The sequence below is a fragment of the Gavia stellata genome, chromosome 15 (genome assembly GCF_030936135.1).
Source record: "Gavia stellata isolate bGavSte3 chromosome 15, bGavSte3.hap2, whole genome shotgun sequence".
Lineage (NCBI taxonomy): Eukaryota > Metazoa > Chordata > Aves > Gaviiformes > Gaviidae > Gavia > Gavia stellata.
This window is the reverse complement of record NC_082608.1, coordinates 16,237,739-16,261,490: the sequence shown is the minus strand read 5'-3', so window position 1 is coordinate 16,261,490 and position 23,752 is coordinate 16,237,739. Positions and strand designations below refer to the sequence as shown.

At 38.2% G+C, this 23,752-nt stretch overlaps 1 protein-coding gene across 1 annotated transcript in view; it reads left to right on the top strand.

The window, feature by feature from the left end:
• Positions 1 to 23,752, top strand: part of ADAMTS18 (ADAM metallopeptidase with thrombospondin type 1 motif 18) — a 78,939-nt gene that overhangs the window by 12,402 nt on the left and 42,785 nt on the right. Inside the window, exons 4-8 of the mRNA XM_059824872.1 lie at positions 16,283 to 16,565; positions 20,164 to 20,363; positions 21,109 to 21,192; positions 22,064 to 22,223; positions 22,860 to 22,965. Coding sequence (XP_059680855.1) covers positions 16,283 to 16,565; positions 20,164 to 20,363; positions 21,109 to 21,192; positions 22,064 to 22,223; positions 22,860 to 22,965 — 833 coding nt within the window. The remainder of the gene's footprint in view (positions 1 to 16,282; positions 16,566 to 20,163; positions 20,364 to 21,108; positions 21,193 to 22,063; positions 22,224 to 22,859; positions 22,966 to 23,752) is intronic.

The window sequence follows — 23,752 nt, the reverse complement described above, 5'->3', positions numbered from 1 at the left end:
TCCTACCTACATCATCTTGGCCCTTGAGTCAAGAGGTGTACCATTTCTTTGGGAAACATTACTACAATTACTATTTGGTTTAGAAAGACATTTTGCAAATGGAAAGTACCACTGGCTCATCAAGAAAGAGAAGCATGTCCATTTCGACTGGCAGACCCCAAAACACATCTTGTAAATAATCCAAGGTGGTGCTGTATAATCAGATCTCACCGAATCAGAAGTGAGATGGAGAAAACCAGCCTACTTGAAGGGCAATGAAACCCTTCTGCAGACTGACCCTATGCTGTTCTCATGGACCACTCAGACTAGGAACAGCCAGGAGTGAAATGAGGCAGGAGTTCAGGCAGTTTCCCAGAGAACTGGCTGCTGCTACTGCTGCTAGAAAATACACTGAAGTGCTTGGCATCTGGTGCCTGCAGCTGCCAGATATGTTTCAGTGTACTGATGCTGACTGTTTTCATTCTGTTATGCTGCCAGAGTATTAGGACAATAAAGGAGTAAAGGAAGCACAATGGCCACCAAAAAAAATGAAGTCAAGAGTAAATGTAGGGAGGTTACTTGGCCTAATCCCAATCAAGTCCTGATAAAGTCAAGTCTAGCTTTGGGAGTAAAAGAGGAAAGTAACTTTTGAGGCTTGTTTGCCTTGTTAGACAGGAGATGGACTTCACAGTTTTTGATCTACAAAAATGTGCAAGGATATTATCATTTGTCATCCTGGCAACACCTGTAGGAGGCAAGACCTCCATTCATCTGCTCTTGGTAGGAGTGCTGAATAATTGCAGAGAGAAGAATATGTTACAGAAGTAGGTAATTGATTCCTCGGTCTACTAGAGAGTCCTGGGTGGTCAGTTTAACTGCCTGAGGCACAGAGAGTCCTGATGGTCTCACTTAATGAAGATCATGCATGAACCCAAATATAGGGTGGGAGCCATGACGGAACAGCACACCATTGGTGCTGTGTGTCACTGAACATCAGACTAATGGTATGGTCACAAAGGCTTGCTTTCTCCCTCAGCCTGTGTGACAGATGAAATACCAATGATCAGAAGCTGAATCAGAAAGAGGGGCTGATAGATTGCCATAGACAGTTGAAGCTGGTATCAAAAATGTGCCAGTCTTTGGTCTTGGCCTATGAATATTGCACTGGTTCTATTTACAGGTTGTCAGCTTTTGGTTTATAGTGCCGTGAGAAGTTTATTTTTGTTGTAATTTTCCAAGCATTTCTTGAGAACTAGCTTTCTGGTGTGCAGAATAGCACCACAACACTAAATTAGTTGGAAATATCTTGAGGCCGAGAGAATAGTGTATTTTTTTTGTTGTGGTTGTTCACATGATTTATTTAATCATTTTAAAGATTACAGTTTGGGAAATTCAGGAACATGCTCTAATGTGAGAAACAAAACAGAAGGAAATTTTATTCACCCAGAACAAAGGTCTGTCTTCTGCAAATTAGCATTTGTGCATAGCAAAGGTCACTCTACCTCCACAGCCCTACTTCTGTGTTAGGTTTAACAGAAGAAGATGTGGAGCATTTCCCCATGGGGCTACGTTTCCTGCTTACCATCAGCCTGCTCTGCATGGTGCCCATGTGCTCCAAAATACCTCCATGGATATGTCACATGCCCTTAATGACAGCTTAGCCTCTGGACCTAACTTTTTGCATTTTACTTGCCGATAAAAAGGAAGAGAAATTTATATATACATACATGTCTATACCAATGCACTGAATTGATGCCAATCCTTAATCTTGCTTTTACAAAGGACAGAGCAACTCAGTGTCCCTTGTCTGTGAAATATTAATATATTTGTATTTCCATAAAGTTGCACAAGTCAATGCTCTTTACAGCTGTTGTCTCTTCTGCCATTCAATAACTATATTATGTGCTAGCAAAATAGTAATTACAATTTAAAGCAACACCTTCGTGTTTCTTCCAGGAAGGAACTTAAATTTTAAAGAGAAGGTTGATGTGATTTGTCTCTGGTTTTTGTAGTAAGTGGATGGATGTAGGGTTATTGCAAAAAATGATAATGTAGAGGATGTGTATCAGTCTTACATGACATCTGTCATTCTGTTAATATATGTTAAAGGAATAAGTCACTATAAATCTGCAAATTGTCTTATAAAATTTATTTACTCTTGGAAAAAAAAAATGAATTTATTTTGGATTGGTGAAGTCTGTGAGAATTGGTAGTAATATAAATAATTTGAAAAAATATGAAAGTTCGGTGTCATATTCTAGTCCTTTCAAGGAGTTCAGTGGAGGTTTATAAAGAGAAGCCCTGGACAGGGGTGATCAAATGTGGAATCTTGGGCTGAAACTATTCCAACAGGGTGGGGAGTGTAGTTTAAACCCTCTCTTATCTTACCAGCGTTCTTGTGCATGCTAGCTCTCCGCAGCAAGATGTTTGATTGATTCATAGCAACTGATGGGCAGTTTAAAATTACAAAGCTTTCAATTTCCTTGTTCCTGACAGATAAAGAGGGTGGGCATTTCCTGATTATATGGTATACATTCAAAATATTTAAGTTCCCTGTGGTGGTGTTTGTGACTAATTTACTTCCACAGCACATTAACACTGCTGGTTTTATGCTGTGGGAGGAGTGTATAGTGTAACATGCTGTGAAAAGAGGAAATGTTTCACAACAAGAGGTCCTTCTGGCTTTTCCTCTGTTTATGTTACCACCTGGAAAGAAGAAAAGGTGGAGTAAATGAGTGATGATCCAGATGGATTGCATGAACAGTCACATTTTTTGTCATGACACATTAAGCTGGGCAAATTCACACTGAGAAGTGGCAGGACTGCACTTTAACTCCTGGAAGCACATATAGTCTTATGTAGGAAATGTGTTGGCACAAATAGGGCTTGACTACCTTTGTCAGTAGTCTTCTGGCAGGCAGTGCCCCTTTAGTGGCCACTGAGCAGCCAGGTCATTTTGGGGAAAAGTCAGGGATACACTAATGTGAGGGACAGGGGCGTGAGGACAGGCTCTAGCAGAGAAGTTAGAATCTGAGAATGATAAATCAGTGGCTGTATAAGTGACATGGAGCTTCAAAGAGAATGGGAGGACCACATTCTTCACTCTTCATGTTCAGTTTTCTAATTCTTGTCTATGAAAGTAGACAAATTATCTCTTGTTTATGGGAGTTGGTGTGCTTTGACGCACTACTTATTTGACTCATGAAGCACTTCTCAGCACACCAAGTGCATCCTGATTTCTAAGTAAGGGCTCAAGCTAAAACAGCAGCTAAGCTGTGCAGCACTTCTGTCAAGTTATGCCTGAAGATGACAGAGAGCAGCCGCTGGCTGCTGTGCAGCATGGTGTGAATTCAGGTCATGTTCCCTGGTGTCAGGTCGGAGCAGAGAGCTCACTCAGGCCCTGGGACTAGGAAATACATATGAGATTGAAGTGTCTATAACTCTCACACACTTCCCTGATGTCCCAGAGCCTCTGTGACCCTGACAGCACATTCCTCTTCTTGGAGCTTTTTTCTTAACCTATGCTTAACCCGACCTTTGCTTAACCTACTGTTCAGTAGATTCATTGCAGAAAGAAGGTCAGGCTGCTTAGGAAATTTTGCCTCCTAAATCTTCTGCTGATTTTTTTTTTTTTTTTTTTTTTTACCATCCTTTCATAACTTTGCAGCATGCTGAGCTGTCAACAAATTCCATATAATTGTATGTCCCTTGACTTTAGTGCATTTTTATTTCAATAAGAAGGCCTATAGTGTTTAACATAATGCCAACATCTGTGGCAATAGATTTCATGATTTCTTGGACCAATTTAATATAAAGAATACCTCACAGAAGTTGCTTTCAAGCACAACCTTCCCTTTGTCACTTTATCTTTCCTATTTGCTGAGATCTCAGAGATCATCACAGGGTTACTTAGATCTTTGGTGCTCCACAGACTATATTTTGGGAGCCTAATATGTAAGGTAGTGTGCTGAAGACACTCTACAAATGCTTTCATGAAGAAATCTATTCACTTGCTTGAAACTCATAGCAAATGGTGCTTGCTGACACAGGAATCAAAGCCCTCCCTTCTTGGATCAGTTTCTGTGGGAGTCTGTAGAAATGGGAACCTTTATGTCCTCTCCTCAGCTGCTTTGTTGACCTCTGTTCTCATTTCTGATTCTCAGAGGTGCAAAATAGAACTGATTTCTTCAAGGGAAAGACATAAGTAAATGCTCCCACACCATCTTTCACACTTGAGACTCTTCCCTACTAAACAGTCACATAATTGACAGGCTTATACTGAAGTCTGCTTATGGTAAAATCAGTGTAACCTTTCATGACCACTTTAGTTCTGCAGGCCTATTCAGTAAGTACAAGTCAAACACTGATCTGGATACCTGGAAACTGTTATGTTAACACTCCAAATACTGGTTTAGACTTGTATGTTGTACTCTGACCCTGTCAATAGACTGGATGTCAGGAGATTGTAAATTGAGATATTGGGTTGAAGAATGGATTTACCTCACTTTATGCTGAAAATCTGGACCAATATTAAGGTAGTATTACTGTTTCCATTTTAAGAAACCAATTATGGCATGATGTTTTATTTCATACCAAACCAGGTCCTCTTTGTGGCAGTTTTTGCATGTGATCACAGTCATTTCTACTACAGAGATTTCTGTAGTTAGAAAATTGTACTGAAAATTATTTCTCATCAAACTTTCATTTATAATAGTATTAAAATTTTTTCTAGTCTGGGACAAATCCACCCAGGTTTTCTGCTTTTAATTTCAGTATCGTTACACCAGCAGAGCAGTTATAGCATGGCCACCTTTGTGCATCATTCCCTTAAAATAGAAACATAGGCTAATTTGTGGGAGAGAGGAGTGTGAATGAGTGTGCACAGTTTTAAAGCAGGACAGGGATTAGTGTCCTGACTATGTCGGAGCACTGCTGATGGGTAGCATTTGGCTACAAGTAGGAAAACAAAGAATCTTTGGACCCATGGTATACTTGGCAATATAATACTGTGAAGGCAGGTTTCATGGCTGTAAATGGTGCCTACAAATATGAGGCTTTTTCATGATATGGAATATAGATGTAAGTTATTACATTTATCTTAGCAAATAACTAACTTCTTATTCAAATGCCCGCTGTAAACTAAGATCTGGATGCTAAGGATGTTTGTATGGTTATCTAAGTTACATCGTACATTACCATTGTACAGGTTTCTTAATGTTAGGAAAAGCTGAGAAAATGGTGAGGTCTTATTTTAAATTAGTGGATCTTTGGGATGATGCTGCCTTGTATTTCAGGTTTAATAGTATGAATTGCACTCAAGGTTTTACTGATTTGCCGCTTCTTGGGAAAAAAAATGTTATTCAGACACACCTCGTCTGCTGTCCTGTTTCAAAGAGGTGATTATAGCAAAAGAAGAGCAGATGAAATTTATTCTTTCCTGCTCCCCCTTTCACAGTGATAAGTGACTTTCAAAGTGCTAAGTAATCGCACTTTCTCTATCGGCATGTGTAAAGTAGAAAGCATTGTAACAAGGGAATTCCTAGTTAAGAGCAAACCTTCTCAGACTCCAGTGAATGTGACTGCATATTTCTGGGTCGTTTACCATGCAGCGTTTTTGTTCCTGTGAGTGGGGTTACATGGTAGAAGCTCATCCAGTGATGTGACAAAGGACAGATCATGTGCAGAGCCTTGTTTGAGGAATGTGTCTTCGAACACAGCACTTGCCAGCATGGAGCCCTGCTAGATGACACATACCTAGCTATGCTGTGACCTTCTGTGCTTAGTGTAACTGGTCATTGGATCACAGCTCCAGCTACTGACTGACATCCTGAAGGCTGGGGCTGCAGCTTATAGTGAGGAAGATGGAGGCATTTTGTTAGAACAACCCAACTGGGGTCAAATGTGAGCCTTCATGAGTCTCTCTTGAGCATTTACTGGGTTGATAACAAAACCCTGCCTATAAAACTGAGAAATAAGGAACAGAGAAGCTGAATTGCTGAAAAACTGGGAGTTTAATCCAGATAACCCAGACGCCAGCCTAACATTCTCACTCTTGGGCCATCTTTGCTTCTTGTTTTCCATTCTCTTAATGGCCTAAGCTCTTTTGTTCCCCTCCCTTTCTCCTTCCCACATAGATATTTCAACATATGTATATGTCTGTGTATGTGGAATATCAGCAAAGCTGATACTTTGCTCCCTACAGAGTTCCTTGTGACCACTCTCTCATCTAACTAATCCATAGCAATGTATACTCCAACAAGGAAAATTAAAAGGTTGGGAACCACTGACCTAACTTCTTAGTAAGCAATACAGCTGGCAATCAGATGTAACCCGAGCTCCTCGTTACTGGAGCTGCCTGAGCTATTCATAGCAAAGTAAAATTGCTATGGGAATTCAGCTGGATTTATTTTGTTTGAATGCAAATTATCCCAGGTCAGACAGGCTCAGATCTTCTGCCCCCTCAAATTCATTTGCATCAGCTCTGCCAGACTGAAGCTTTTATCTGGAGGATCTTCGCTGGGGAAAAGTGGGTATGGGTAGTGAACCACCAATGTCTAGAGCATTTGCTTTGGGGCTTTGATGCAGTCAGCTTAAGTCACTCTGAAGCCAAGACCTCTGAACAGAGTGAAGGGTCTACCGTCAGCTAGCCCGATGTGGTGTCCAAGTGCATTGAGTGTCTCTCTCTATTGGCTACAACTTCAACAGGGTGTCTTGTAAGAGAGAGGGAGCCTTTCAGGCTTGTCTGCCACTTTCATTCATCATCTGAAATGTTGTTCTGAAAGGTCTGGCTGCCAGAGTCCCAGCATCACAGGAAAAGCTGAGTTTTCATTAACAAATCCCCAAGTTTGATTCTAGTACACATGATCATAAAGGGTAAAAAAACCTCTTAAAAACTCAGTTGATAATGGTTCAAATAAGAAATCAGAAAGAAAATAAAGCACCAAAGCCCTTCAGCATTATTTTAAAAAAATCTCATAATCTATAGTGTTTCCTGCAAGGCCTGACTCATGACTTCTAATGTTTGGAGTTGCATGTCTGATAGGGAGGAATGTTCCTGATCGGAAACACTCAAGCAAGCATCTGTTAATGCTAAGTACCTATGGAAAAGAATTTCCAAGTACTGATTTTAGTTATCTATCATCAGTTCTTTTTTTTAAGCTGTTCATTTTCTGTGTCACTATGCCCTGATCTTATTGGTTTTGCCTTTATCACAACTATAGGAGCAGAAGATTCATTAAGAAGGCATGCAGTTTCCTTAGAATATTAATACATCTGAATTCCATCCACATAAAATCGATTAGCTGTACACAAAGGAGGAGAAGAATCTTGCGAGAACATTTTCATTGCACCTTTGAGCAGCATGAATAATTCATAGCAAACCATTCCTAGGGTTGAATTCTGCCCTGTCCAAAGGCTTATTAAAGATCTAGGCATCTTGATGTCACATTTCAGAGATTTGAGAAGAACATAAATGATGCTTTTATTTTGTGCTGTTACACAGAATGAGAAGACAGGGAGGGCTGTATTTTCTATGCTTCAAAATTTTCAAAAGGTAGACCTCCTTTTACACTTTAAGGATTCTCTGAAACTGTGCACTCAGTTGCGTGGGATGCTAGATTAGGGGACTAACTAAGCTACCTTCTGAAGTCAGTTGTTCTGTTATTCTTGATGTACTGTAAGTAACTAATCAACTGTAAGACAGCACATGACAAATAGTGGGCTCTTTTTAGGAGAAGTGAAACATAAATGCATTCATAAAACAATCCTGCCCTTTCTTATTTGCTTTGTGATGGATTTCAGAACTGTTGTAACTAATAAAATGTCTAGATTTTGTCTTACAGTTGCAGGGATTTGCTTAAACAGGCCATACCCAAGTGCTTGTACACCTCCCAAGCCTAAATTTGAGCTGTTGGTTTTAGCTCATTGCTTTCCAGAACTATTATAGCAAGCCAAAGAGCCATACGGATGGAATCATTAATGAAGTGATCTTGAGTGCAACTTGGTAAACCTTTGGCACTTAACTTAAATATTATTAGTGTATAGTTAGTGTCATAATGCTATAGTTTACATTAGTATTCTTCTTCTGTTCATTTATCATGCCTACTTAGTTTTTTTTTTTATTTAAAAAAAACAAACAAGAAACGAGGGAGCTCACGTACTGACAAGCAAGTATTCAATCTGTGGCAAAGCAATCAAATTTGTGTTAGTTCTAGAATATCTCATTACCCTGCAATAAATACCCATTTAATAAATTTAAATACCAATGTGACTGGTTCAATTACCTTAAGTGGAGGAACAAATAAGAATATTTCCTTATTTGCCATATGTTGACAGAGGATTGCATAAAGATGTTTTAAACAAGTTCAGTCAACTGCAGAAATACAAAGGCACTATTCAGAGATAACGCTGTCTTTGTTCATATAGGAATAATTAAAGACATGCAATTTTGTTACCTTGTTTTAATAATTGCTGAATGTTCTGCATAGCACTTCTTTTGAACAACCAAACACAGTAGTCTTTCATGACTAACTCAGACTGGCAATTTAAACATCGTACTCTCCTTCTGTCAGATCCTCAGATAACAAAATGCTATATTGTTAAGAACTCTTAATATTTTACATTTGCAAGAAATCTATATTATGTTAGAAAACAGAATAAATGGAGTTATTTTTGTGAGTCACAATTTAAAGAAAAATGTGATCTGTTGTACAGTTCTCAAGTCAGAATAGGCAATCTGTGATTTTAATGCTTCTTTTATGATAAAAATATTTTAGTGTGTATAAAGGCCATTAACTTAACCTAAACATTTGCTGTGGTACAGAGCCAGATATTCCAATCTGGTGAAAATCAGTAAAGGTCTGCTGAGGTTATTCTCATCAGCCAAGGACCCAGTCCAATAAAACATTACATTTGTACTTCCCTGACTCTGGGTTAGTCATCGGTAACTGCCCATGTACAGACTTGATACTTTTCTGAAGGATGGGTGAATTTTTTTGGCAAACAAAAAAGCTAGGGAAAAGTTTAGTTAACTTAAATTCTCTCTTTCCTTTAGTGTGTTTGCATGCCTTTGTGCTGCCTGGTTTGGGACAGGATCAAAAATGAACATGCTCTGAGTTTTACTCGTGGGATTTCTGACTTCAATAATACATGTGTATTATTGGAAACCTCATGAGAGTCCATTCTCACTAGGTTCCCAGAACATTTTCTTTCCCAAATTGGTATAAACGCGCTCTGGAAATGCTTGCAGAGATAATGTTCAGCTCAATGGGAACTCCTGGGTGCTTAACACTCTTTAAAAGTCATTCATTTGTTTAACAACCTGTGTATGGATTTAGGGTCCAGACCTTTCACTTTTTGTAGGAGAATCATGGATCGTGTCCCTGTCACTGTGTCTCAGAAGCTTGTTTAATTTACCCAGTGCTTCAGTAACGTGGGCTTATCTGTATGAAATGCCCTTCTGAGGTGGACAGAAACAGCATATGAAGGTAAAATATGCCTCAGCTCTGTTAGCTGCTGCGTTCCCCTTTGCAGTTACACCCAGAAAAGTGACTGTAGCTCATAGCAGAAAGGGAATGAACTTCGTTAATTACCATGATTTACTGCCATTGGTTTGGCTCTTGGCTCATGATGCTTCCCAAGGGTAAAGATATCTTTCACCTCAGCAGCACTTTCTGCAATTTGGCTTCTTCTTTCTGCTTTGCCAGATACGTTGCTTGTCATTTTTTCTACCTAATTTCACATCTTAATTTGCTCATTTTGATTATATTATCCAGAGCATTGACATTTTGACCCTAACCTGAGAGGTGCTCAATAACCCATCTCTCAAAAAGTCAGTTAGTGATATCGGGTATCTACAATTCCAGGTCAGGCTGTACTATACTGCTGGCTATAATTCTTGGAAGTAGTTTTGTTTATGACTGTAGTAAGGTTATAGTCTCACATATTTTTCAGACTACCAACTTAACCCATCCCAAGAGGTGAGTCTACTTCATTAGACATTCTCTAAAGAAACAATAATTTATTTAGACTGCTTACATGATGGAGGATTGCTTTGAACAGCCTTATACTAGTATTGGTTGAATATCCTTGCTTTGGAGCAAAGAGGAATCCACAAGGTGAATGTTGGCGAACTTAACAGGACTTTATTCTTCCTGGGATTCCTTGGCATGTGTGAGAAAACAACATCTTTCCCCCGTTTTCAAGGCTTGACCCAAACCCCATTCTAAACAGCTGGCACTTTTCCTGCTGTCTTGACAGGATTTTGTATCAGGCTGGTGGTATATGCACAAGGGACTGCCGTCTCCACATGGGTTTCTCTAAGTATGCATTTGAAATGGATCTGAAATCACTGTTGCTGTTCTCCAAGCTTCTGGCCATGAAATAGATGTTACAAAATACCATGTAGACATGTTGTGCTGTTCTTGAGCTGATAAGCCAGTCTCTTAGCAGCTACATCGCTTCTAATTGAGCTGGCTTGCCACCAGCTGCCTTGGAGCATGTGCAGAATGAATGGAGGGCTGATCGCAAACATGAAGATCATTTCTGTACTTCGTGAAGGGACTACTGTTACCTGCTTATAAAACCTGAGGGAAGGGCCTCATCTCCCCATCAGTCTGTGGTGGAATCTGAGCAGAAGTACAGGAGTTATGGGGAGACCTCTCCCTTATCCTAGCACACAGTGCAGTATGTTGGTGTTTGAAAATTGACATCTGCCCAATTCTAGAGGCCTGTCTGGCCCCAAAGGCAACTTCTGGCTGTTGTCAGGTAGCTCTAAGTTGTGTGAATAGCTTCCTGTTCTCTGGATCTCCATCGTGCCCTCTTTGTTCTAAGATGCTCATTATTCCAGTATGGGGAACAGTCTGGCAGACAAAGCCCACAGGTGGGACATCTGAGCTAGGGGAATCTCTCCTCCAGCAAGGGAATTCTTTCGTGGCAGAGATAGGTCTTTTGCATTTCCTTTGTGGTGCCAAAGTGCCAGAGACTTAGCAGAGCATCGGGGCAGAAAATAAGAGTTTGACTTTGATTAAAATGAACTGTAGCTAAGATAATTTCATGAGTTTTCACTGCAAAGTGAATGAGAAAAGACTCCAATATGCTGTGACATGAGATGGTCCCAACAATATTGTGATGTGAATACTAGATATATAGGCATCTTTGACCTCAGAAAATTTTGAATAACCTTCTTAGGGCAACTGTTCTTTTTATTCTTTATATTTCAAGGAAGTTCTTAATTTACTTTTTTATTTGTTTTAAGTAGAACTAAAAACTGTACTTTATGTCTCTGTACTTTACGTGCTGTAACTCTTGTTAAGATGTGTTTGAATCAATGATTTGTGTATTTTAGGAGTTGGGAAATAACACAACAGAAGTCTTGGATCAATGTCCACTGAAGTCTGTGGAAAGCTTTATGCCAATTTCAGTTGGCCTTTTGTCAAGTCTTTTAAAACTTCGCATGAATATTTGGAACTATTTTAATGGGTGTGACACTACATTTAACTCTTCCTTTTAAGAGATTTTTCATCTTGAGTACATGCACACCCATGTAATGGTATAGACTTCATTGATTTCTCTGGCCATTGTTTTAGCAGCTCTCAGTTTAGACACAGTGGTTTTTTAACACCTAATTTTATGTATATGCTCATAACACTGAATAAAGCATTGTGTATGTAAGTAGTATTCCTTAGACAATACATGCAAACTTTTTAGCACTTTATTTAGTTGAGATACTCCTGTCTTCGTACAAACTGTAATTTAACTTTGCGTCAGTCAGTATTAAGTAGTTATGTTTAGCAGAGACATTGCAGTTCATTTATTTATATGTTTTAATTCTCAGTTTCATTTCATCATGCTTCTTACCTCATTATTTGCATCTGGTTTATGAAACTCCTGTAACTTTAATATGCATATGGCCAAGCTGTTGCCTTTAATTTAATTAGCATGTAATGAAAATGCCTTGTATGCAAACAGAGAACCCACAGTCATGAAGCTCTTCTAGTTTAGAGCAAGGGTTTGTCTGCTATCTCAGAACTTAGCTTTGTTAAATTATAGGCAAGAAATATAAGTTCTGAAAAATCCTTCACTCACTGTCACTATTGTGTTTTTATGGAGGGTCTGTTTTTTGAAGATGCTGAAACTTCAAAATTAATTAGGTTTACAGGTCAAAGGCTTCACTCAGAGTAAGAACACAGGGGGAGACAAATGCTAGCAGCCTTTGTGCTGTTCCAGTAAGAGGCCAATGAGACCTGTTAGAGATGGATATGTTAGCGTGTAACTCTCAAAACCATTCCATGTGGGTCTAAAATCAGTGGAAGATTTACCTGGTTTTATATAGCTAACATGAACTTTCAGTGGTTTAAAAAAATTCTCCTTATTTTCCAGTTTATAATCTAACTTCAGTTAAAAAGAATCTTGAAGCATATATTTTATTATCATTTCCCTTGTTCAAATTTCATTTTGAGATTCTTCCTCCTTTTGAAACACACCAAGAAAACAGAGCAAGTGCCTTACCTTGGTGATAACACCCTGATACTGAGGAATTTCACAAAGACGTATTGGATCTGAAAATTCCTTTAGCCCAGAGCTAAGCAAACATTTCGTAACAAATAACAAGTGGGAGGAATGTTGCCCTCTCATCTCTTCTCAACTTTTCTGCAAACAAACTGCAAGTTCCTCTAATTTATTGATTCAGAATTATTTGCTAACCACACAGATCAACGTATGTCTTTCCGTTCACTTTCCAATGGCATGGAATATCCCGTACAGAAGGATAGCAAATATGTGTTGTGGGGGAAGAACAAGAGAACAGCAAATTCCAAGTGAGGAATCTCTTGGGTTTTCCTTCCCACCATATTCTCACAATTACTGCTATTATTAGTGATAGCCACAGTGGGAGAGAGAGGGAATAGACAGGAGTCCCTGGTCTTTTTCATGCTGTGTTGTCTAGACTTAGTAAGAATGTTAGATTTTGTCATCCTGTTTCCTCTCATAGTGTTATAATTGCAGAGCATCTGAAATAAAAATGGAGTTTTGACCTATCTGACCCTCTCCTTGTTGGGTCCCAACCCCATCAAAGTTAATGGAAAGATATCTTTGAGTTCTGATTCAAGGAAAATCACATGTATACTTAAAGCTATGCTGGCAATAGGAAACCTAATGCATAAATTTCCATGACAGTTTTGACAGTATTTGTTCATCTACTGAAGTACTTGAGCTGGCTGGATAAACATATTGCATCTAACTCACAATTAGAGAGATGTTTCATGTATTTGTAGAAAAAATTCCCAGAAACACTTTTTTTTTAACACTTATACTGCCCATGAGTACAGACTAGCCAAAATCTGGCCTTCAAGAAACTGGAATTCCTTGGCAGTGGGAAGCTAGAAAAGATGATTCTGTGCTGGTATCCTGCCTCTGTGCTCTGCCATTCCTCAGCTGGTATATTTTCCAGCCAACATGATCATAGCCATAGGCCACTTTGCTTTACCTAAGGCTAAAATTCAAGAACCTGCAAGAAAAGTATCTGGCAGTTATTGCCCAGTTGCCCCCTTTGCAGCGATCCAGAGGACTGCATCTCTGTCAGAAGCCAGGTCAGCATTCTCAGCATTACTTTAGAATTACCAAAGAGATTCTTTTAATATGAGTCCTTGAAACTATACCATACCTGGAAGAAATGGAAAATGGTCTGTGATTGAACAAGTGTCCAGACTGCTCTGTGGCACCTCCCCTTTCTTCTTGACAACTTCATAAAACTAGATGTTATCAAAAAATAAGCTATCTTTCATTCGCAAAACATTTTTCAATTTGGAGGATGTGTCTGATGTAAAACCCAAAGGAAAGAAGTGTTCATGGAGATTTAGGGTCATTTCTACTAGAAAATAAAGTGAGTACATTTGTAAGGCACTCAGTCAGCTACAGCCCACGTAAAGGTGCAGCAATATACATGCAGCACAGGGCCCAGAATTCAGTTCGCTTCCCCCTCTCCCAACCCCCCCCCCCCCCCCCGCCCCAAATTCTCAATCCACCCTTATAATGTTAAATATAGAAATCACATTTGGGGCTGAAACTTGGTGTACATCAGGGACAGTTTCTTACAGGAAAATGTAGAAACCCCTTTGTTCCATATGGTTTGAATCATTTACAAAATGAATCCTACAGGAATAATTTCAGATGTGGAAACCTTTAAAATGGGGAAATAAAAACCAGATTCACTACATTTCTGTTTTCCAGCTGAAAAAAAAATTTTTAGCAGTGCCCAGTTATCAGTGCACTCTAGTAGATAAATATTGTCTCTCAAAACCACCTTTAAATTGTGTGATGACGCACATCATAAGGATTAAAATATTAGTCTTCTTCCCTACAGGAAAGTACTTTGTCATGACCAAATGTGATCTGACATTGAAATATGCCAATTTACTGCAGTGAGCAGGCAAGTTAAATTCTTGTCAATTGTTTAAAGCCTGTCTCTTATTGACAGAGGCAATTTTAGCCCTCATTTAGAATGTTAAGTAGATATAGACTGGGATACGTAATTATGAATTCATTTGAAGAAAGGAGAGGGGGCAAATTGTTAATCTGAATATCATCTATGTTTGTTTTCATACTATTTTTCAGGAGGCAATTAGACCCTCCCAGTTCATAATATGGAATCTCTTCTATTGTCAAAATTAAGATCACAATATGATTTTATGAGTGCTATTATTAGGCCCCCGTGAAAGATGCTTATATTGGGGAGTACTGCAAAGATACCTTTGATTTGGAAAGACAGAAGTGAATTTCCATGGAAAGGGCATAATGTATGACTATAGACTCTCGAGGACCTGTATATCTCTGATAAATCTTTTCAGCTGGAATAGACTTAAAGGCAATTTTAGCATTAGCTTAGCAAACAGTTAAAGCTGTGAAGATTTCATTTGTAACTTTCTATTTTCACTTGCTTTTCATTTTCTATTGAGTTTTCCTCATGGGAAACAGTTCTGAAAGTGCAGAAAATTCCACAAATCCTTAAGAAATACAATGCTTACATTAGGCATTTAAACTGCTCTCCTTCTGATACCCTTGGCATTCTGGACCTAAGAGGTGAGGCTAAAGAAAATAATCCATTTCAGAAGGGAATAGGTGATACATGTCTAATATGTGCATTTTCAAAGAATACTTTTTGAGGAAGGAGGTGGAATCATGATCTGGGAGGACTTAAGATGTTAGGCAAGATGGTTTGCAATTGACATTTGTTTGTCTGCACATATTTTTCTGAAGCGTAAGAAAAATGTAGTCCTCGTGGGATGTCAATTTTGGCAGGAGGGTGTTGGCACATGATAGAGCCTCACTGATCCAAAACAAAAATCTGTATGTAGTATTATGTATATAATGTAATAGAATTACCTGATGAAACAACTTCTTGGTTTTTGACTTGGTAAAAAGGAGTGTTTATTACAACATGTTTTACAAAAACAATAAATGAAATAAAATCATAACTGATTAATGAGCTGCATGGAAATACTTCCTCAGTGCCACCCACATTTCCCTGGCCCTGATCCTGGAAACACTTCATCACATGTGCAGTTTTATGCACAGATACGATGTGAAAAATATAGTGTAGTTTTCCCATACTTACTTCTGTCTTTCAGGGATCCAAGAAGGAAAACAATCAGATACTTGCTTTCACTGATCAGTTTTCTCTTGTAGGAGGACATAAATTTTAAACTGCCTTTATGATGATTAAATTGCAGGGAGCTGATTACTGAATGATACTACTAAAATGTTCAGATGCTTCAGCTTTGTGCTGCTGTACCATAATGTGCTTATGCTTCTACTTAGAGTAACCTTAAGTCTGGGATTCCTGTCTGGTAATACTTTGTTCTGAAAAAACCCTGAATCTTAATTCAAATATTTTGTTTTACTAATGTATGCATTTATTAGAAGTTGCATTATCCAAAAGCATTTTCTTTTTATGTGAGACTGTATATCCTGTACACAAACACACATACAAACAAATCTATACTGTGAAGAATGGATTAATACTGCATATGAAATTACTCATGGTACTGTGTAAAGGTGCTATGCTGCCAGTCCCACAACATTCTTGTTTTGTGTGTTACCAAATGTGAAACCTGGTCATCTCCATAGTGAAACAATGCCTACTTTAATTGGGAAGACTATCTAGAATTTATCTTGAGTAAATCTAATTTAGAGGAGCACATTTCAATCTGTCTGGGCTTTGAAGGGAGATCACTTTAAGAGCTAGCATGTTCCAGCTGTGAATCTTGACAGTCTCTTCTCTAATTTGTGGTGGTGTTTCTTTTTTTAGTCAGGTTTGATAAGGACACAGAAGATCGAGTTCCTTATATCTCCATTACCTCAGCAGCTAGCACAGGAGCACAACTACACATCACCTGCTGGACACCATCCTCATGTATTATATAAACGAACTGTGGAAGAGAAGGTGCACCGGTACACAGTAGAGTCCAATCCCAAATACTTTTCTTTTGGTCATCACAGAATTCACACTTCCCACAAGTATCATGCTCAAGCGAATGGTTACCACCATGGAAGGTTTCAAAAGCAACATTTTTGTGGACGTCGCAAGAAATGTATGTAAGGAAACTTTCTCTCCTTGTTTGAGGTAGTGGCTCTTAGAGACTGTATGATGATTCTGAGCTGTGGTTCATAGTCACCTTTGTGATGGAGACATAATATTTTTAAATTATACAATTCTAAAGTGAAATAGGTATGAGAAACTTGATTATTCCTTTAAATTGATGTCATCATCTGTTTTACTAAGCCATCAGAATCACTATTTAGTTTTCTTACTCTCTACCTAGGCTAAAAGATCCCTTGCCTGATTTTTTTGACATTGACGTAGTCTTCAGTAAGCAATTCTGTTTTAGAATGCTGCTTTTGTGCAGTGATGGATGCCAGGTCCCTGAACCCCTCTCTGTTAGTTTGGGGATATATAACTAATTAGGCTTGAAGATGGAGAAAAAGTCTTCCAACTCAATTTCTGACAGGACAGAGAATAAGTCTTCTTGAACTCACCATTTGATAATGACTTTTTCAGCAACTGAGATCTTCAAAAAGAACCTCCCATGTAAATTGTTTAAATAAGATTTTGGAGCCACCTCTTAAAAAACGTACTGGAATATTTCTGAGTCGTTCATTACGCCTTCAAATTGCAGAACATTTTAGATCCCCCTTGGACCCTATATCTGTACTTACAGCATTCAGTTGATACTTTTTGAAAGCTGAGCTGCTTCTGAGCTGAGTTTCGTAATGAGGGTCTGCAGCACTGCACACAGTATTGAAAACATTGTCTCAGTCCAGTTATATTCTTCCAGCTTCCTAGTAGAGTTCTGAGAAAATGAGTAGGTACCTTTTCCAAAAGGCATGTAAGGAAGAAAGAGAAAAACAAATAGAAGGGAAGGAATGAGAAAGGAGGTAGTGGACAAGGTGGCTGTCTGAGACTGAGGCCTATTTGAGGCCTGAAAACTGCTCATTAAAAATTCACTGCTTCTTCAAAAATCCTTTTCCCTAGATTTGAAAGCTAGACCTCAAATGCCAGATGCACAAGCCTATGATTCAACCTGTAAACATTTGCATTCTGATGCAGTTCAAAACTACCTCATTACATACTCCCTTTCCCTCCTGTCTGGTTTTCCTGCTGCCTGCTTCAGAGCAAAGGGTAATGGTGCTAAGTTAGCTCATCTGCTCTACAGTGTTTTGTTTTATTTGCATTGTCCACTGTGGTCTTGCGTCTTATTTACTGTACCCCCTGTGACTGCTTGTCCAAATTCAGAATTATTCATGTCCTCAAGCATGTTACACGGTGCTTATGCTTCTAATAAATGAGTGCATTTCGAACGGTGAAATTCATAACCTCCTGGGATGTGAGAAGATATTATCATTATTCCTGTCTTATAAATGGGACTCACAGGCACAGGAGAGGTCAAAAACAACCATTGCTTCTGGGTACCAAATCGACAAGCTGAGTTTTTCTTTAAAATACTTACCAAAATATATGCTCCTGTAATTGTATATGTGTATCTATATATTCAATAATTTCAGTTACAACTGTAAGCTCTTAGGTGCATATTCAAGCTGGGTTTATGTGACACGAAGAACATGCAGTTAGTATCCAACTGTGATGACTTCCGTATAAGTGATTTACCCATTATTGCTTAGGAGCTTGGTGTCAGATGCACTGTTAGAATCCGATTAAGCAAGATTGCATTTAATTACCTTAACCATGAAACTCTTTCTTTTCACATCCTGCAGTCTTTCACTTCAGGCAGTACATACCTGTAACCTTCTGAGAGAAAAGAAGGAGGAGTTCTAAAAACTAACAACGTATTTCCATACCCAGCCTTGGTTAATCTATAGAACAAGTCGATCTCACGTTCACTGAATGAATGCAGTCCTACAGATAAAACCATGTGTCATCGTTTAATTGAGTAAGGGCAAATATAGGATGTAGAAGAAAAACATATCACTTAGTAAAGGCAACACCCCTTCTATGAGTAAAATCCAGTCTGGTCACCTGGAATAGAAAATTTCAGCTTGAATGAACAAAGGCATTGAGAATGCAGTCTTATGGAAGGCAGTCCTTTGCTTTAAACACTGCCTAGTCAAGGTTAACTTATCCTAACCGAAGACTGAATCCAAGCTTGCTGAACAGTAAAAGGGAAGAGCACATTGCCACTTTTAGTGTCATGAAAGTAGTTTGTCCCACTCACTATCTTTTAAAATTTCATATGCTGGCAATTTGTAAGCACTAGAGAAGTCAGTTAATCATCTTTCGAACTTTTCTTCACAATCTAAATGGTTTTAGATCATGAGAATTGACTGTAGTTAATAAATCATGCCTGAAACTTTGCTGCTGCTTAGGTTTTATTAGTAGCAGTGAAGTTAATTCAAGACCAAAACTCTATTGCTCATGGATTTATGAGTGAAATGCCTGGAAGTTGTATTGCCTTCAAAATAGTACGTGGAAACTGATGTGCCTTGAACTGAACACTTCACTCTTGTGTGAGGCATGTCTTCGTGTTTTGACGTGCTTCCAGAAGAGAAAAGTTCTTTGAGCTTGTAAAGGCCAATTGTTTATGATGAGTGATACATTTTAAAATCTTACTAGCACAGTCACTTGCAATGATGTTAAATATAGTTCAGAGTGACTTAGTTCTTGAAAGCAGACCACTGTTGTGCATTCTATGGTATTCTTGATTTCCCAGTTTGGCATGGAAGGAAGTAGTGTCTGTTTTAGCTCTGTTGTTGGAATAACTTTCTTATGAGGCACAGGCAGGATTTTTTTAATTACCTGAGGCTCCCTCACTTGTGTCATGTTACATCCTGTGTAAAAAAAAATCCTATTGTTATCCAAATAGTATGTTAAAGTGGCCTTTGAGCTAATTCTTAATGCAAAGGCAGCGTAGGTTTATGCAAAAGAAGCTATGAATAACAGGATCACTATAAGATGTAGGATATGTATTTCTTTTCCCATTTTCTGTCTCTCTGAAGAAATGGAGTAGACACCATTCTCTAACCGTGCCATTGACCATGCTATACAAGCACAGAGGGAAAAAGTGCACCCTGGCATTGGGGTGTGCGGGCTGGATGCACATATCCTGTTGTCAAGCCCTCCTTGCTGTTGCCTGACATTTCCCTATACTAAATAAATATGTTCCCAGCAGGAATAATCTCAGTGGCAAATTCGCATAGAAGACTAATGTCAATCACAATAGCAGGCAGGAATCTTACTTATGGTGTGTGTCTGCTTTCTGTACTGACCGTGCACATCTGTTGTGGAAGGGAATTTTTTACCAACTGCTATGTAAGTAGCACATGCCAAACACCTCAGGAAGTTATCAAAAGGAAGGAAAAATGTAGATATTCTGTTAAAAATTCTGTCTGTATTTTTTGCCACAGATGCTACCATTGTATTAGATTAATTCCTTATTTTAAACTGCTTATTGCATATGAATGTGGTTGTCCCATTTCCTTCTCTCCCTGTAGCCGTCCTTCCCTCAGGAATGAATCAGGTCTTTTTTAATAAATATACAAGAACTTAGCCATAAGTATTAAATCACATGCTGTAAAAATAATCTAAGGCTCTAAACCTGTGATGCTTCATTTTCGGATGAAACTGTTCATGGGTGATCTGAACCCTTTCCAAAACTGAGTTTTATTTCCTTTTAGATGCACCTAAGCCGCCCACAGAAGAGACATACGTTCGCTCAGATGAATATGGGACTTCTGCAAGGTTCAAAAGATCATCTGCTAAAATTCAGAAAAATGGAAGTCTAAATGTTGAAACCCTTGTTGTGGCAGATAAAAAAATGTTGGAGAAACATGGCAAGGAAAACGTAACAACGTACATCTTAACAGTTATGAATATGGTAAGATGTGGTGTAACTGAAATATATTTTCCCTGTGGAATATTGTTATGTCAGAGTAGGATCTTTCAGTAGACAAACAGTGATACCGAAAAGAGCAGGGGCACCTTACACAAGCCTTTCTTCAAGCCTCATCTAATGTATTACTTACATCAAAAAGCTCTTTAAAAATACATCCCTTATCACCATTCTGGCAACAGTACTGTAGGATTAAAAAACAAAATATTGGAAAATATTTAAAATGTTGTATTTTAAAATACTTCTTGTGTAGTACAAAAAAGGCAGGTACTCTGAAATTGAAACTTTAATTTCTTTTAGCATTATGAAACTTAGTCTGTTTCATCTGATGACTGTCCTTGAAACAAAAATTTATTTGAGAAAGCACAAATTTATTTTCAGAAAAGTAATATAATTTAACTAGCAATATGTTTTCCTTTGTGGCTTTGCTCTTTAGTTTTGTACTACAAAACTTGAACTTGAACTTTGACATTGATTACACTTGATCCTGGAGACCAAGCACAGAACAAAGCCCATTAAAATCAATAGAAGGTTTTTAAGGTTTTTGGATGTAGTGGTTTTGGGTATAATTCTTCTGGGTTAAGCGCCTTTGGATTAATCCTACAAGGTATAGAACTCCATTATTTTGTATTGAAAATTGAAGTCCAATGCAATAACTTAATACATATGTTTAGTCTATTAAAAAAAAAAAAACATGTAGATGATATTTCCTCTTCAATAATCATTGCAGGTCTCTAGTCTCTTTAAAGATGGAACAATTGGAAGTGATATAAACATTATCGTTGTAAGCCTTCTTCTTTTGGAACAAGAGCCTGTAAGTTGTGTCAGGATTTTTGTGTGGTATACTTCATTTGCTATTGTTCACAGGGAGCATTGGGTGTTCCCACGTTATGTACATGAACTTTCATTAGAGGTTTCTTAAGACAGAAAGCATGAGAAGAAGATTAAAATCACAAAACCCTCCAAAATCACACTTTCTGCATTTCACTGCTTCTCAGTTTTTGATACTAAAACCTTCATTTCATATAAATGTTCTTTAGAAACATTGAAATGCTTCCAGTAAGATAAAATTTAACCATTTCCAGCATTTTCTTGAAGACTAATGGCTGGAATGAGAAATCTACTTAAGAAGTATTTAAATAAATAAAAAGATTTTGAACTGGGCTTTCCAGGATGTGGTGATCAGAAGGGGGAAGGAGTCAAAAGTCCCAAACTGAAGATAGCATGTAACAAAAGGTGGGAGTAGAGCCAATTCTATTGTCAAGGGTGCTGAGACAAAACAAGACAAAATCTCTTTTGATGAAAAGAAATTTGTGATGGGTTGATCTACTTGGATAATACTTTTCCTCCACAGAAATCTCCAAACATTTTAATCACAAGGTTGAAAATGCTTTAGTGTTCAGCTTTATCAGGAATCAAATATATTTGTACACTGTAATTCCAACCACTGACTTTGAAAATATCTATGTGTCTGGGGAGAGATGCAGTTTTATTTTACAATTGTAATAGATTCATTCATCAGCTGAATTGGTCATCACAGACAGTTAACATGGGAATATGTAAGTTTATGTAGAACAAATATGAAAAAGTAATACCTTTTTCCCTAACCGACTCTTATTCTTTCAATCACCTTTCTCAAGTACTGATGGAAGCACCTTATTTCTGTGTCTGTGAAATATCTACAGGGTGGATTACTGATTAACCACCATGCGGACCAGTCACTGAACAGCTTTTGTCAATGGCAGTCTGCTCTGGTTGGGAAGAATGGAAAGCGCCATGACCATGCCATCTTGCTTACAGGTTTTGATATCTGCTCTTGGAAAAATGAACCCTGTGATACTTTAGGTATGATATGAAAACACATTCCGAGAAACTTGTGGGTGTCAACAGCAGCATCTTGATTGATAAAGACTGAAATGTTTTAAAATAAAAAAGTCCATTTCTGCATATAATGTTAGCCTTCTTGAAGAGGAAAGAACAGTATTATTTTTACATATTTATCTTTGAGGTACCTAGAAGAAAAAGAGTATTACTGGTATCATTGCCCCAGAAGAAGTGGCAAAACAAGCTATCTGAAGACATGCTTTTGGATTGTTACCTCTTCAAGGAATATTTTTGATTTTCAGAAAATTTCTGAGCCACTCTGATTTTTTTTTTTTCCTTTTTGTGACTGCTTGCCCTTTTTGAATGGGATTCCTCCCTACTTTGGGAGCAGTAAAGGCATGGGGTTGGGGGTGGGGGAAGAATAATCTTTACAAGTAAAGTGTATTTTTGGGAGGTTAGATTTGAATTATGCTTCTTGTACAGGAGTTCCTTTATTGTCAAATAAAAGTCTGCTGTAATTCTTTCATGATAAACCTGATGAAGTAGACAACCATCTTCATGCATCACAACAGACTGGCTTATTAGGACCAGTGCAGATGATATATGTATTTGGAATTCGGTAGAGGAACAAGCTATTCTACTGCTTCCTTCCTTCAGGATTTGCACCTATCAGTGGCATGTGCAGCAAATACCGTAGTTGCACCATTAATGAAGATACAGGCCTTGGACTGGCTTTTACAATTGCTCATGAATCTGGACACAAGTAAGTTTCATGAGCCTTACATGCTCCTTCTATAGATACATATGTAAGTGAATGAAAACATAGCACCAGTTAATATAAATCAGTTAAATATGGTTCATTTATAGAGAGCTATATAATGATTAGAATATATAAAGCATCCAGTTAATGCATTTGCCTTATTAAATATCATCTCTTCAACAATCATAAAAATAACCACTGTGGGATTTTGATCAATTTTCCTGCTGTAGGTGGAGGGACCTTATGCTGATACAGGTACCTCACAACTGTTTCTAATTTGACGGGAAGCTATAGACAATTTTAGGCCAAACAGAGTCAAGACTCTTCACTCAGAGGTGTGTCCTTTAGCATGAAATGGTGAATCAGCTGCCCAGGGTGCTGTCCTTTTATTTTTGTTTTTTTGACATTTTATATATTCCAGGTGATAACCAGAACAAACAGTAAAAGCTGACAACAATAATGTACAAGCTTCCCACGCTGGTACCATGTTCTGGTAGACAAATTGCTTCTTCTATCAGTGTGGTTGCTCCAAAAAAAGAAAGGACACTGCAGCTTACAGTATGGAGAAGTGATCTCTCTGAGTCTCTTAGGGGTCCCTTTCGCAGAAGACCCAGTGTTTCATAGGAACTGGGAGCCATTCATTCCATTCAACCTGTCCTTCTTTGTTCTCTCTACCTAGTTAATGCATGCTTTGGCTAAAAACAACCTTTGTGGTGGTTTCTGCCTTTCTGTATCTGTATCCATTGGATTTCCATTTGATTTCTATGGTAATAAGACTGTAATTTTCCTA